The sequence below is a fragment of the Lathyrus oleraceus genome, chromosome 5 (assembly GCF_024323335.1).
Source record: "Lathyrus oleraceus cultivar Zhongwan6 chromosome 5, CAAS_Psat_ZW6_1.0, whole genome shotgun sequence".
NCBI lineage: Eukaryota > Viridiplantae > Streptophyta > Magnoliopsida > Fabales > Fabaceae > Lathyrus > Lathyrus oleraceus.
Window position 1 is genome coordinate 505,412,750 of NC_066583.1, and position 15,935 is coordinate 505,428,684.

The 15,935-nt window shown below is 36.3% G+C and overlaps 1 protein-coding gene across 1 annotated transcript; it reads right to left on the minus strand.

The window, feature by feature from the left end:
• Window positions 1–14,220: 14,220 nt before the first annotated feature.
• LOC127081647 (uncharacterized) lies at window positions 14,221–15,685 on the minus strand. The gene is made up of 2 exons (XM_051021885.1): window positions 15,429–15,685; window positions 14,221–14,947 (listed from the first exon to the last, which is right to left on the minus strand). Exons 1-2 carry the CDS (start codon window positions 15,683–15,685, stop codon window positions 14,221–14,223), a joined length of 984 nt encoding a protein of 327 aa, XP_050877842.1.
• Window positions 15,686–15,935: the final 250 nt, after the last annotated feature.

The window sequence follows — 15,935 nt, forward strand, 5'->3', positions numbered from 1 at the left end:
TTTCTCAGGCATGTCCAACTGATCTGGATTCGGATGGTTAAGTACACCCATTGAATTCAATTTATGCATCATAAAAATAACCGAATACAATACAAAAATAAGATCCACAAACCATAACAACAACATACAACACATAAATTTAAAATTATGTATACTTATACCATAATCACATCGCTGACATACTTCTCTTGGTCAACCTCAACCAACCTCTCTCACACATTCCGCACCTCCTGTAACATATTCTCTCGCTCCTCCTACAAATTCCTCTGTTGTCCATCCCCTCCTTCCGCACGTCCTGTAACATCTTCTTCCGCTCTTCGCTGCAACGTGCTCCCTCACTCCTCTTGCCACATCCTCTCCCGCTCCTCCAGATTCCACTTTTCCTGCTCATGTTCTAGTACCTCCCCTATCATTTTAGAAACTATCTCTTCAATTTCTCTGATATAACTTACTTAGTTAATTGGTTGTGATGGTCTAAAATATAGCTTCAAGCCGACGCCTTTTCCAAGAACACTGATACGTCCAACATGCTCATTGGTTCCAATCGCTTCTATCAAGATGTCAAGACGGGCTTGTGGAACAAAGCTACCAACTTTGTCTTACTCAACTAATTCATCCTAGAACACATTGAATCAACTAAAATTGAATTAACTAAAATAAGTAATGTTGAAAAAATTATCTTCTTATAATCTTTTCAGCCACTTTGTGTGTAGCCTCTGATGTGCCCTCTTCCATTTCTTAGGGTGTGATGGTGGAGATGGATTGCGATCAAGGCTTCGAGAAAGATCTCCCAACTCTAGTTCCCTTTGTTTTCATTTTTCATTAATCATTTTCTGTTCAAGTTTATCATATCCTCCACGAGACAATTTGTGTGGATAAATATCTCTAGCTCAATTCTTCTTTCTTTTTTGGATCTTAGCCAAGAACTTAGAACTGGTGCAAAACTTTATAAGATCCTCCCAAAGTTCCTTATCAATATATGAATACTTCATGTATGGAGGCACTTCGTTATCGTTTGAGTTTTTAATATATTCATCTATGAGCAGTGTCTTAAAGCCCCTTCAATGCTCACCAGAATATCCAATCCATTTCTTTTTCAATATTTTATCCTCTATAAAATAAAACACTGCCTATGTTTACATAATGTAGTTTAGATTAGTATTAAACCAAAAAATAAATGGTCATGTATACTTGTAAAAGAAATTAAATTTTCATAATAAATATCGTAATATCGGTCCATATCTTATCTTTCAATTCACCGTCAACATCATGCCAACTATTTATCAAATTACTCACTTTTCTTCTACCTTGTAATACCATGTAACCTTTAAAATCATCAGTATTTTCACCATAAGCCTTACAGATTCTCATATCAAAATTAACCGGGAGCAAACACGATTTCATGGGATTTTTAACCATGATACACATTGTGGCAACTCTAGATTTTTTTAAAAATTTTGTATTAACAGAGGTTGCAACAAAATTTAGATGTGAGGTACTTGTCAAATCACCCATGTCAGTGTAAATTAGGAAAAATAACAACATATAACAGATACACCATCATGAACATCAAAACAACATCACACAATACTTCATCCTAACTAGAAATATGCAGTAGATAGAGACCATATAATCATACTAAATAGAAATATGCAATAGAGAGAGAGACCAAAAAAAGGAACAAGAAAAAAATGAGATATCTTGTTTTTCTTAGTTCTTCTTCTCCCAAGCATCCAGGCATTTAAATAAAACATCTTACATTGAGGTATTCTCATCTTATCCTCTACTTTGTATTGACTTCTAAACTACTCATCTTTTCCATGATGTGTACTTTTCTTTCAATATACACAGACATCATAAATCCTACAGTGTTTGCTTATGGAATGAATGATAACATTTCCACAAGTCTGCTTAAACAAAAAAAAAAGTTTCAATTTGATATTCATATATTAGAAACATGTCAACAAAAACACAATCAAAATCATGATAAATTGAAAAAGTAGTAATTATTTTGAAAATAACTCTCATCTTGTTTGAAGGCTTTCACATAACACTACGAAAGTAAATATGGAGAGAAGAATGACAATATCATAAATCCTATGGTGGACATCATAAATCCTACAATTTTTCCTTATGGAATGAATGACAATATTTTCACAAGTCTTTTGTGGCTTCAAGGGCTCAATCTTGAGTGTTAAAAGATCCTTTATTGAGAGACATTGAGATATATGGTATGAATTTTGATTTCTACAAAACTTTGGGTGGTCTTAAGGATGTGGTTCTAGATTTGGTCCATAACAATTTTATTATCAAAGACATTGTCCCTCCTAAAGTACAACATATTTTGTCGAGTACTTTTTTTTAGTAAAGTTGTTCAGGACATTGACGTAAAGTTTTATATGACAACATGACATAAATCAATTTTTTCTTGTTTGCAAGCAACACATGCTCATGAGTTTCTCATTGTTATTTCTATCGATGGGATAGGCAAACAAATGCCATTGGTAAAGTTTCATACTATCCTTAAATATTTCCTTATGATTTCATTAATTCCTATTAATGAGGTTTGTCCTGTTTGTCGCAAGACGTGCTTGGATACATTTATAGAACACACGTTTCATTGTAAGGAGCTCCTATTTAATATCTTTCGGGAAGCTGGAATATATGTGGAGAAAAAGGCGTTTGTGATTTTTTTGATTGACCTGCACGAGAGGAGATCGACACTTAGGCCAACATGATTTTCCAACGGGTGGGATTGAGGAATGGAGGTTTTACTATGAGACCGACAACCCTCAAAGTCACTTCATGTAAAGTGGTCACACATGATAAGATGTGTTATGACAATCGACATACTCTCATACCATTTTTTCTTGAAGCTTTTGATTTTCTTAGCACCAGAGACACAAAATCATTACATAGTACAAAAGCTCATGCATAACAATGTTTTATGTATCCTAAATCAATAGATACTAATTTTAAGATGATTAATTTTTTCATTCTATTTCTATATAGTCTTTATTAAATAAATATTAAATCAGGTATGTTATTGGAGATTTTTTACAATCATAAATATAAATGAAATATAAAATACTCATTTTAAAATAATATAGAATTTAACCACTCATATTTAATATTTATGAGATGTAAGAATGTTGCTACATTCAATAATATTTCTCAAAAAATTTTATTATTAGTGGACCGATTATTGAGATATATAATAAATTAGTTTTGATTGAGACCTTCCACTTCTATTGAGGATCCTTACTAGTATAAAACCTTATTATTCCCCATATGTGACAAACACAAAAATCATTACTTAAAATGGCTTCCCTTTTCTTGTCCTCACTAGTGTTGTTCCTTGCTGCTCTTATCCTTGTTCCTCAAGGATTTGCTCAATATCACCTTAATCCTGTTGATGAACCACCAGTGAATGAGCCAACGGTGAATAAGCCACCACAGAAAGAGACACCGGTTTATAAGCCACCACAAAAAAAGTCGCCGTGGTATATGCCAGAACAAAAAGAGTCACATTTGCACGTTTATGATAAACATCTTACAGCGGAACATAACATCCATATCTAAAGCATCACAGTACCAATGTTTTAATTGATATGTACCTTTTGTAACATGTGTGGCCTTGTTGTTTTTCCCTTTATGTATGGTCAACTTGTGTTTTTTTCCCTTTTGTATGGCCAAGTTAAGAGTATCATATATGTTTTGCTTTTTGTTTAGAGGCACTTCCTGCTAGTGCAGTGATTTGTAATCTTCTAGTTCTATCAGGACACAGTATTGTCTTTTGGTATATGTGTTTCAGGAAATTTTCAATTAACAAAAGAATTTGATTGTGATGGTATTGATTAATCTATTGGTTCATCATTTATAGGTAGTAAGAAGTTGTTTTGGTATTGATTAATCAATTGAACACCAATTATATATAGACTAAATGTATGAGCAAACAAAAAAAAAACAGCAAAGTTTTCTAATGTATTAAAATATGATGTTTAGGGTCAAAATTTGTGTCTACAAGTGCTTTCTCATATCACATATAAGCATTATTTATGTTTTTCTTTTTTAAATCTAATATAACTATAAAAAGTGTGTTTCTGAATGTAATTGTGTATCGAATAAGATCACATCGGTTCGGATGTATATTTATATGTATATGGACTATATACAATAGGCAGTGTATTCATTACAATTTATATAATATTAAAGTTAATCATTACTAATCCATTTTAGAACAAACTTTACAAACTTTTTAAGTCATGTCGTTTATGTCATATGAGCCAAATTTTTTACAAATATAATCCACTTGAGAACATATCAACCAATTGGTCTCAAAATTTGACGAAATTTGTGGTTATTACGAGAAGATGTTCATCAACTATCTTAGTTTTGTTTTAATGAAGACAAAAACTTATCAATGAAGAAATATCAAAGAAGAAAAAGATTGGAATAAGTATGATGATTGTATAAGCCTCGGAAATCAAAAGATTGGATGATTGGACAAGGTACTCTAATGAAAATTCATATGTTTATATAATCATTAGATGCTCAAGAAACATCATCTCATATCTAAAGATTTTCCAATCATTCTTATAGCATGATCTATCAAAACATAATTGTAGCGGTAAATTCATGATCATTGAGCTATTGGTTAGCTCAACGTCAATAAAACCAGAGTCGTCACCGCGCTTTTATTGTTTCCAAAGGAAAAGGAAAAAGTACGAACAAAATCCAAAGATAAGAAGTTTTCAAATCAAAACTAATAAAATGTCAGAGATTATAGGTAATGGGGTTGGTTACAGAGAGAAAATGTATTAGCACTCAAAGTGTCTTAGGTACTCATAGGGAGCCCTTTTTGTGTGTAAGTGTTTTAGTTGAAAATGATGTGCTAAAAATTAAAATGGAGGATGAGAAAAGAATTCATTTTATTATATTTTTGTGTTTGACAAGACCTTTGATCTTATGCCTACGTACCAACATAAAAATGAGGGATCAAAATCTCGTAATTCGTGGTAAAAAGTTCAAAGGTTGATGGATTAGTTTTAACAAAAGCTTAAAGATCTTTTATTATTAACGGAAGAATACTCAACCAAACATCCACCGATAATGAGTGCTTTACGATATTTGAGAGGGAGGGCTCCAACTTGGGTTCAATCAACAAGTATGCCATTAACCCCTAATAAATGGAAAGACTTACGATCAATATATCATGGAATGGGAGAATTATATATCAACCAAAGATAACTCACATCTAGATGCTTTCTTTTGCAAAAATTTAAAGGAAAAAGGCACAAAATTGACAAAATGATTAGATGAGGTTGTTAGTTCTTTTTGTCTTTTTGAAAATAAAGTTAATATGATTAAGTTCATTTACAAATTTGATTAAGAAAATAATTTGAAAATCAATGGCATAAGGCCAAAGTTTCTACTCATTAAAACAAGTCTAAGTTTGAAAACTCAAGCAAAGAAGTTTTTTAAAATGATGGAGGGATTTTGAAGTTAAATAAGAAGAAGGAGATGAAGGGACTATCTTATACAAGATTTACAAGTTTAGAGTTGAAAAGATCTGACCAATGGGGAAGCATCCACAAGTCAATAATGTCAGATAGAAGCTCATTTCCTTTAGACTATTGAGCAAGCAACAAGCATAATTATCCAAGCAATTAATAAGAAGACGAATTGGTATCAACTAAAGATAATCAAACATCCAAGCAAGCACTCCAAAAATAAGCAGTCTTCAATGTCCTTTGGATGTATCAAATAGAATATCCCTTGAAACATACTCATAGAGACAAGCATCAGATAATATCAATAAGATCAAAATAACAAATAAGAAAAGAGAGAAAGTATAACAGATGGAACAAAGGAGTCTCTCAAGGCTTGTATCAGATGAATGACATTGACCAAGATAACTCAACCTCAAATAATGGCATTGGTCAAGTCTTTTCCACAACTCAGAGATGTTGTCTACTCTAAGTCCAAAAGTTCAGATCAAGTCAAGGGAAGAGGTCTAACAATCCACCAATACATTTTTTAGAGTTTTTGTTGTTATTAGGTATTTTAAGGTCCTAAGACCACAAACACAACAAAGTCACAAACACACAATATATACAAGCACAAAATATGGCTCAAGTGAGCAAAGTAAAAATGACTGAACATAAACATATTGCATGAATGTAAATGACAATGAATGATAAAATGTTAAAATTTAAATTGCATTAAGTAAATGACATTAAAATAAAATCAAAACAAAGAAATGTTAGAGAATTGTTTGTGGAAGAAGCAATTGTTTAAGTCATTCTTTGGAGAACACTCAATCATCCACTCATAAGCATGAAGATTGAACCTAGACATCATCCATGAGAAAGGCTCAAACTTGGATAAAATCAACAAGTATGCCACTAGCTCTCATAAATGGAAAAGAGGTCAAACTTTCACACAATACCATGAGGAATGGGAGACTTACAATCTCACTTACAAAAATGTTATTGCTTTCGGGACAAACTTAGCTCTATGTTAAGCAATCGTAATTGGACTTATGTAGAGGTCACAACTATCTGAGGAGGGGCAATAATAATATTGGTTTTAATGCATTCTAGAGACAAGGTACAAAGAATCAAGCTCCTAAAGCATAACACACACAAAAATAAGAGGGGATGGGCATATCTCAATCAGACTCATGTTGATTCATCTGACACAAGGTCATTGATGAATCAACTAGCATTTGATTCATTGAGAAGTCACTTGCCATGGTTGGATGGGGAGGAAGAGAGATGAAGATGAAGAGATGAAGTGAAAGAGAATCCCAAATTGATCAAGGGATGAACTTCACTTGATCAATACTATCCATTTATCTTGAGGGATGACGTTTACACTTCATCAACACCCTAAATTCAATAGTATTGATCAAATGGAAGTTCAAATCAACTAGATCAAAGTCAAACAGAAAATGAGTCAACACAAAGTCAATAAAATAGCTCAACACAATTTTTTTTTTAAATTAATCAAATTAAAACCAATTTAAAAATGAATCAAAATACATTTTAAAAAGGGAAAAAACTTCAAATCCCTTCAAATCACCAAATAAATGGCCAAGGGATTTTTCATAGGTCAAACAAGGTCAAAGGACCTTATACTATTTTTTTTGGAATTTTTGAAAAGTCATAAGTATTTAAAATCAATTAAAAACAAGTCAAAATCATTAAATTCACTAAAAATATCAAATATAATCCAAAAAATGATTTTAATTCAAAAAATGGAATAGGAAATTATTTAATTTTTTTTAGTGAAAGTCTCATAGTTTTTTTGGATTAAAATTGAGTTTATAATGAATTCAATAAGAAAATGGTATTTAAAAAATTAAAACAGAAAAAAAAAAACAAGAGCCATCAGATCTCCCTTATTAATTGAGGTGGAAGATCTGATGCCACGCGCGTCACAGTCAACGCATGTGTATGGATGGTAATTAGCATGAAAGGCCAAGATTAAAACATCGACCAAGGATCAGATGTCCTGGATTGAACCATCACATTACCAGAGCCGTAGCTCCGGTCATCTTCTCCGGTCACCCTCACCAGACTGGTTAGGATCAAATGTTCACAAAAACGCATGGACCATACACTATTTCGAAGAGAAAATCATGAGGATCTCGAATCTGACCTCCAATTTCTCCAAGTTTCGCTATATAGAAAGATATATGGAATTGAAAATTGAGATTCCATAACTGAGTTGCTTCGATTTAACCTTAAAGCAACTCAATTTTGTTGCCTGCATTGGTAGGACTTCAGCAAACCAAAAATCAATCAAAAAGGTGGAGAAATGAGAGAGAATCGAAGAAGGAAAGTTTGAGAAATTTCACCTTCGGGTGATGAATTCTGAGCAAGATTTCGATGCAATTACCACTGGCCTTGGTTCCTCTTGCTTGCAGGAGATGTTTGAGATGAAAATGGATGTGAATCCTTGGAGTTTTAGCTCACAAATAAAAATTGAACTAAAACTAAATTTTAAAGAAATCTTCAATTTTGTTCTTTCAATCGAGGTTAGGGGATTTGTAGGGCATAGCTTGGGCCATGATCCTCCAATGATGAGGCAATGACAATGTATTTATAGGCTCTTGAATTGTTTTCCACACCATTTGAATTTTTGGCCAAAAATAGCAAGTTGTGTGCGTGGGTGCATGGGCATGTAATTAGGCCCAAGTAATGATGCAATCCACTCCAAATTTGTGTACCAATGATGTTGAGGTCATAACATGGAGGCATGCAAAAAAGAATAACATTTGAGTTGAAAAGTTGCCAAATTGGTCCATGCAAAAGAACCATGCGCAAGTCCCTCAATTTTGATCCAAATGCAATGATCTTTGACTCTTTGGAAAGCTACCACCAAGGGGAACAACTTTGTTGTTGGAACTTTTTGCATTTGAAGCTTGGATCATGATGAATTTTGGTGTTGAAGATGGAGAAATAAAATATACTTGAAAATTTTATAAGTTAAAAGTAAAATGACCTAATTTTCCACCTTGAATAACTTTTGTTATGAGTTTCAAATAACTTTGGTTACTTCTTCATAGTTGTAGCTATTTCAATCATCTTCAACATAGTCATAAATTCGACACCATTTGGATCTAGCACGATGGAGTTATGGACTTTAGAAGTTGAGGGAAATTGCTTGTTCAAAGGTAAGGACCCAAATGGACCTATAATGATTCCTCTTAGTAAATACCCTTGTAATTGGAATTTTGTTTACCTTGAAAATTGGTAAACAATCGCTGATCTTCCAAATTTCTAAATTTGGTTACTCGCAGGATCGATCAGATTGGTCCTAGAACATGTGCTAAGTGTTTCGTAAACGTGGTAGTAATAAATGATCAAAACTAAAGGTCAGATCAGAGTTTTAAAGAAAACTAAGGACAAAAGAGTGACTTAAACGAAAAATAAAGGTCTTAAATCAGCGTTTAGAACTAGTAAAGAAAAATGAAGTAAACGACGGGAATTGTAAAGGATTGAAAATAATAAAGTAAAAAGTTTGTAAGTACTGGAATCTTAAGACTGTAAGGTAAAAGTTGAAGGTAAGGAAAGGAACGAAAGGATCTTAAATTTGCAAATGACAAAGTAAAAATAAAGTGTTTGAAAGGAAAAATCAAGGAAGAATGTTTCTGAAAAGAAAGTAAAGACAGATTTATATTGCTTTGAAATGATTAAACAATGGTGTAGACAACGTACATTCTGTGTTTTACAGTTCTTCTTCACACGAATACTTAGTAAATTTGTAGATTTTGTACACAATTTGACACACACTTTTCTAACACTAAGACCTTATATTTATACTGGATCGAGATAACTGCTTTGATGGTTCTTCAATCATGTCGATACACATGGCGCCCTGCATACGTGCATTCGCTCACCCTGCTCCACGTGTGCTCTTGCGGTTTCTGACGAAGGTGAACTTCCTTCCTTTATTTAAATTTCAAATCTCTGATCGAAAACCGTTTTCTAACCTCTTCTCAAGGAACTGCTCCAAAATTTCAGCTATGAGCTTGATCTTTATCCAACCAGCTAGGCCGATTTACCTCCAGCTGGTCGAATTACTTCTTGGTCGAAACCAGCTGTGCGTATTTTCCAATTTTGGTAATTTGGGGTGGGCGCCGAAAATATGAGCTAACAGATTGCCCCCCAAAAATGTCATTTTCGATACACGAGAGAGAAAGACATTTTTTGAGACCTTACTTCGACGCCTCAATAACTGATACTGTGTCAGGTGTCTCAATGTTGGCAAAAACTGTTCAGATCCTCCACTTGTCTGGTGACTTTTCAGCCCACAACAGAATCTTTTTTGCTCATCATGTTTCCTAGCTTATAGGAAATCATGGGATGTAGCATTAATTGCCATTTTCACTACACTTTCCAAGGGATACACATGTCACATTAACTTGTCCACCATTAATGTTGATTTGAAACGTCTCCCTCGCATGCCTATAAAACCCAATTACTTACCCATTTCAAAACTTTCTCACATTCTCTGAATCTTCAAGCATTCAAACTCTCCTTTCTTCCAATATATTCTAACTAAAACCCAAATTTTGTCTTCAAACCCTAACAATGGATGCTTCAAACAAAGTTCTCAAGGGAACAGGAGTCTCTTTCAAAACCACCGCCAATAGGTCTAAAGCTTCAAAGAAGATCTCTGAACTTCCGCCATTTGCTATGCTATCCGCTCCACTTGCAGTTGGCAATCGTCAGTACACACCAGAACCTCAGACAGAGGAGCAGCGCATGATTTACGCTTCTCAGGTACTCATTCCTGTTTCCGTCTCTGATAAAACTCATGCCTTATCTGGAGCTTTAGCTGAGTTAGACGCTGATACCAGCAAACTTAGAGAGTTTTTTTGCTTCTTATCATAAATGCAAACCCATAGGGAAGGCTAGAAACCCTAGGACTTCCTCTATCGAAAACACTCAGGCTGAGGACACTATAGATTTGAGGTTTATGAACAATGGTTTTAGATCCTTCCGTGCCACCCCAACTTTCAAAGATCCCACTTATTACTCCAATTGGTCAAACAAGATAGAGAAACAAAAAGCTCAGGCTTGGAAAGATATAGGGATATATGACCTCACTATGCTGTCGAAATTGGATTTAAATTACAGCAACCCTATGTTAATTTCTTCGTTGTACTTCTGGGACAACACACATTATACCTTCCATCTTCCTTGCAGAATGGTCACACCCACTCTCTTCGACATGGCCGTTATCACAGGGCTGAAACCCACTGGATACACCTACAATCCTGATATTGATTCCATGGATACTATTTCCTTTTTGACTACAAGAGCGACATATTCAACACACATAGCCCACTACCATGACAAAGACACTAAAATTGTATTTGATGTGGAGCATATAGATTTTTTGGCTTTGTGGTTGTCACACTCCGTATTCTGCTCGAAATCATTATAAGTTGCCAAAAAATATCTCACCCTGGCTAACCAACTGCATGCGGGGCACGACGTCTGCCTAAGTGAGATGATTCTGGCAAGCCTTTACGAATCATTGAGTGACAGAGTGGCTCAACTAAAGAATTTGGGGGACAAAAGGAACCTTTTGTTGTCTAGCCCCTTTTGGTTATTACAACTTTGGCTTAATTCCACCTTCGAGGCCAATCTGTCAAACAAGGGTCTCGTTGACGAGGATGCTGAAGGAATATGGCATAGGAGGGTCGAAGGACCAAGACTAGCTCAACTAACCCCTAGGGACGAAGGACAAGCTCTTCAACCAACTTTCATGAGATATATCATGATGTTTGCTAAGCGTCATACCTTTATTTCGAGTATGGCTCCATTCTCTTTCAGGAAAGTTGGCCCTAAGTGGTTTACTAGGACCTTCCCATCTCCATTTAAAAAACAAGAGACAGAATCCTTGCTAATTTGGGAAGCCTTCTTGACGCCTAGGATTCTCACTCTTCGATTTAACCCTTCGAAGGTCCAAGTTACGCTGATCACTTACCAGCCCAACCTTGTTGCTCGATAATTTGGGTTGGTTCAGGTCCTCCCGAAGTGCCTGTACGACAAGAAGAGTAACCTCCTCCTTCATAATGCAGTTCATACTAAAACCATGGCTCTCGGACAAATAGCCAAGTATACTGGCAGAACCCAGTTGACTCCATTCCACTTCGAGCCCAGCTTCCTTTGCAGTCGAGAATTTGGGAAGTGGTGGGCTTAGTATTACATTACAATGTTACTTCCTTTATTCAATTATTTGACAAAGCTTTTCTTCTTGTGCATAAAAAGACCAGGAAAGGTACTTATACGCTTATAAAAGAAATTCAAGCTTTTCAAAACTACTTTGAAACTTACTATCGACCTGATGATCTTAGTCGAACCATCCGCGAAGCAGCTGTTACGCTCAAAGAGAAATTTTCAAAGAAAATAGAAACCTTAAAGATTCCCTCATATGTTCCTCACGAGAAACACTATGAAATGGCTCTTGAACTATTTCCCCCAAAGTTTCCTCCACTGCCAAATGCTAACTTTTGAGTGGCTTTTGCCCCCCCATTTCTAGATTGGTACATTTATGGAGACTCTATTAAAATCCTTCGACAACAATCTCAGAAAAAGGCTCAGCGGGTGGTTGCGACTAAGCACACTTTAGGAAGTTTCAAAGGGCATCTTCATATAGGAATTGAAGATGTCATAATCAAATCGGACATATATGAAGGTGTGACACAGGCGGCTCCCCTCGAAGTATATTCCCTTTGATAGACTATTTGCTTTTAGCTAACACTGACCATTTCCTATTATTTTTGTTTAGCTATCAAGATCCCCCCCCCCCCAAGAAACACACCAGCAAAAGACCCATTGACTCGAAGGCCGAAGGAAGCAGCAAGCCTGCAAAGGTACCTCTCTTTCCTTGTTCATTTATCCTTGTTATACATTGATGATATAACATTTCATTCTTGGCTCAGATTGCTCGAAAACCTCCGGTGAGTCCCCTAAGAATCCATAAACCCGTTGCTGCCCCCATCATCGTAGATTCTGACAAAGATGACCTGTCGCCTGTTCTCGACCTCACTTCTAGGAAAAGGAAGTCACAGCCGAAAACCACTGATGCTTCGAATCAACCACCAATCAAACTTCCAAGAAAAAGGCCCGTTGCACTTATTATCCAAGAACCTACTCCTGAGGAAATGGCAAGAGTAGAAGCGGCTCAAAGTGAGAGCAACAATTCTAGCCCCAGGGTCGAAGGTTATAAGGTACCACACACTTCTCTTCACTTTGCCTCTTTTAGCCATTTATACCTTCTGATTGTATTGACTTTAGGGTGACATGAGCACTGTCATTCTTCCCAAGAAAACTGCTTCCTCCATGCCTGTCTCTGCGCCTGATATTTTGAACAGCGCTGGCGATCCTACCTATCGACCATCCTCTTAAAAGGGGTCCATAAGCGAGATTAATCAACCTCCACCTGGTGACCTCAATGCTTCACCACCAAAAACTATTACTCAACATTCTCATACCAGTGACTCTGGTCATGAAACCGATTCGAGCAAAGAAAATGGAGTTAAAGGTGATCCAGACCCTATGGATGAGGATGAGCTAGCTGAAGATGAGGAAACCCATAGGGCTGATCTACATACATCTGAAGGAACGAATGATCCCCAGGGAGAAGGATGAGGCGTCGAAGACATGGTTGTAGAGGAAGCGGATGAAGGAAGTCTTTCCACTAACCCTGATAATGTTGAAGGCCAAACAGAAGGAAAGACCAGTGCATGTGAAGAACATGCTCGAACTCAAACCCCTGTTATGGCTGACAACCCGACGATTGGAGTTTCGTCGAGTAGCATTGGTGCCCTTTCTGTAGAAAAATTGGCTATCTTGAAGTGAAGTCAGCCACTTGAATATTTAAAGGCTATGCTAAATTGCAGGGAGAGTTCTTCTGACCAAAGCCATAATACTTCAGTGTCTGAAGATCTACCTTCGAGCACCCCTGCGGGCGAAATCCTCTCTAAGATCAAATACAAAGTCTTTAAGGGTGACTTGTTTCTATTGCTGCTGGCTGATCTTTCTGCCCCTTTGACTCTAAAAGCTCTTCTTAGCCAGGTTGACTTGCTAGAGGCTTCCCCCGAAGTGGCAAACGTTATTCTAGAGATAGGAACCATGATCGACCAAGCTGTTGCAGATCATAAGTTGCTACCTCACCTTACAGGGGAAATAGAGAAAAAGTCTGGTTCTAAGGTTGTAGCCTGGGATGCTGCTACCGAATACACCAATAAGGAAATGCAGTTGGAACAGACCAAGCAAAAGAATGAAGAGAAGTTTGATGCTCACGATCGCAACATCGCTTCCTAGAGACAACAAATATCAGAACTTCAGGCAAAAATCTCTGATGCTGAAAAGGACAAACATCAACTATTGGAATTTGAAGAAGTTTTGATGGCTCAGGATCTATCATTTGGCATGGAATTTGTCGAAAAAGCTCGACAACTTGAGTCGGACGTCAAACTCCTGCGCTCAAAAAGGTCTTTGTGCGAAAAACGGCTGGAGCTCCTTAAAGTCAAGTATCTTCAGATTAAGGATAACCTTCCCTTTTAGTTTTATTTTTATTTATTTGGTAATGTAACGAATTTCTCCTAGTAATGAATATTGGTCTTCTGGCCCTATGACTTTACTATCACCATTTTGGCACTCTTACCATTTTGGCTTTGCTTCATTTATGCGATTATCCGTCTCTTATTTTTACTTCTTCGATTGTCGGTTTATATTTTTTCAAATATTTCCCGTTTACTCTTAGAATCCTTCTATCTTCACTGAGCTCTTCGATCTCATAGGCACCATTAGAAAAAATCTGCGGAATTTGGAAAGGGTCTTCCCATTTTTGGGACCATTTCCCCAAGGCTCTATCTTTTCGATCCATTTGAAGGATCACTTTCCAGACCAAATCTCCAGGCGTAAAACTTTTAACTTTCATTTTCTTATTATAAGAGACTTCTATCCTCTTCTTTTGTTGCCTTAGTAATTCTAAGGCATTTAACCTTTCCTCGTCTAGATCGAACAATTCATCCAACATCATGCTCCAATATGATTCCATTGGGAGTTCATGTTGCCTTTGAAACCTTAGGGATTGTAGGTGAATTTCTACTAGCAAAACAACATCATGGCCAAAAGTTAGGCGAAAGGGGATCGACTGAGTAGCCTCTTTAGGGGACGTACGACATGCCCATAAAATCTGGTCCAGAGTCTTGCGCCAATTCCTAGGCTCCTTCCCTACATGTTTTTTAATCAAACCAATGATTACCTTATTGGCAGCTTCAACTTGTCCACTGGCCTGAGCATAATATGGTGTTGACATTAATAATTTGAAACCCATGTCCTTGGCGAATTCCTGCATTTTCCGACCAGTAAATATTGATCCTTGATCCGTTATGATTGTCTCCGGAATTCCAAACCTATAAACAATATGTTTTTGAATAAATTAGATCAGATCCTCTTGGTTCACATTTGGTAAGGGTATGGCTTCAATCCATTTTGTGAAATAATCTACTCCTACCAATATATATCTTTGACTTTTAGATGACGGGGGTCGAATTTCTCCAATCAAGTCCAAAGCTCAACCTCTAAATGGCCAAGGTTTAATGATAGAATGTAATTCACTTGCAGGGACATGTTGTATGCCTACATGCACCTGACCCTATTGGAAACCCTTCGCGAATTCAACAAAGTCTTTCAACATAGTAGGCTAATACACTCCTTGATGGAATAAGAGCCATTTCATCTTATGACCGACTTGGTGTGCCCCACATGTTCCACTTATATGCAGTCGAAAGGGCAGAGTATGCCTTTGACTCACTAAGGCATTTCAGCAGAACTCCTTCAGGAGATTTCTTAAACAACTCTGAACCTAAAAGAACGTAACTTAATGCTCGATACCTGGTTTTTCGATCAGTAGATACTGTGGGACTCTGCAGGTATACTACTATTGGCTTTCTCCAATCCTCATCCGTCAAACTGTCTATCTCCAATATTTCAAAATTTCCTTCATCAACACATCCTAGCTTTATCTTTTCTAAATCTAGAGGAACTAATTTGGTTACCACCACCTTTCCTCCGACTTCTATAACTTTGTGCAACTTTTCCTTCGAAATTTTGTACCCGGATGCAATTTGAGCTAAATCATTAGCTATCATGTTTTCTATTCGTGGTATATGTCAAATATAAACCATTTCGAACTTTTTTAACAATCGACTGGCGATTATGAAATACATGATCAAACTCTCCTTAACACATTTATATTCTTTCGTGATCTATTTTATGACTAACTCCGAGTCTCCTATTATCTCGACCCGGGTTTCCCCCAATTCCAACAACATTTCAAGTCCTGCTATGAGGGCTTCGTATTCAGCTTCGTTATTTGAGCAAATGCCTTATACTTTGTAC

Bases quoted from the DNA above. Each gene is read 5' to 3' on its own strand.
- LOC127081647 (XM_051021885.1), bottom strand. From the start codon at position 15,685: ATGATAGCTAATGATTTAGCTCAAATTGCATCCGGGTACAAAATTTCG. The intron at 14,948-15,428 runs GTATCGAGCATT...TATTGTTTATAG, and splicing joins TCTACTGATCGAAAAACCAG to GTTTGGAATTCCGGAGACAA.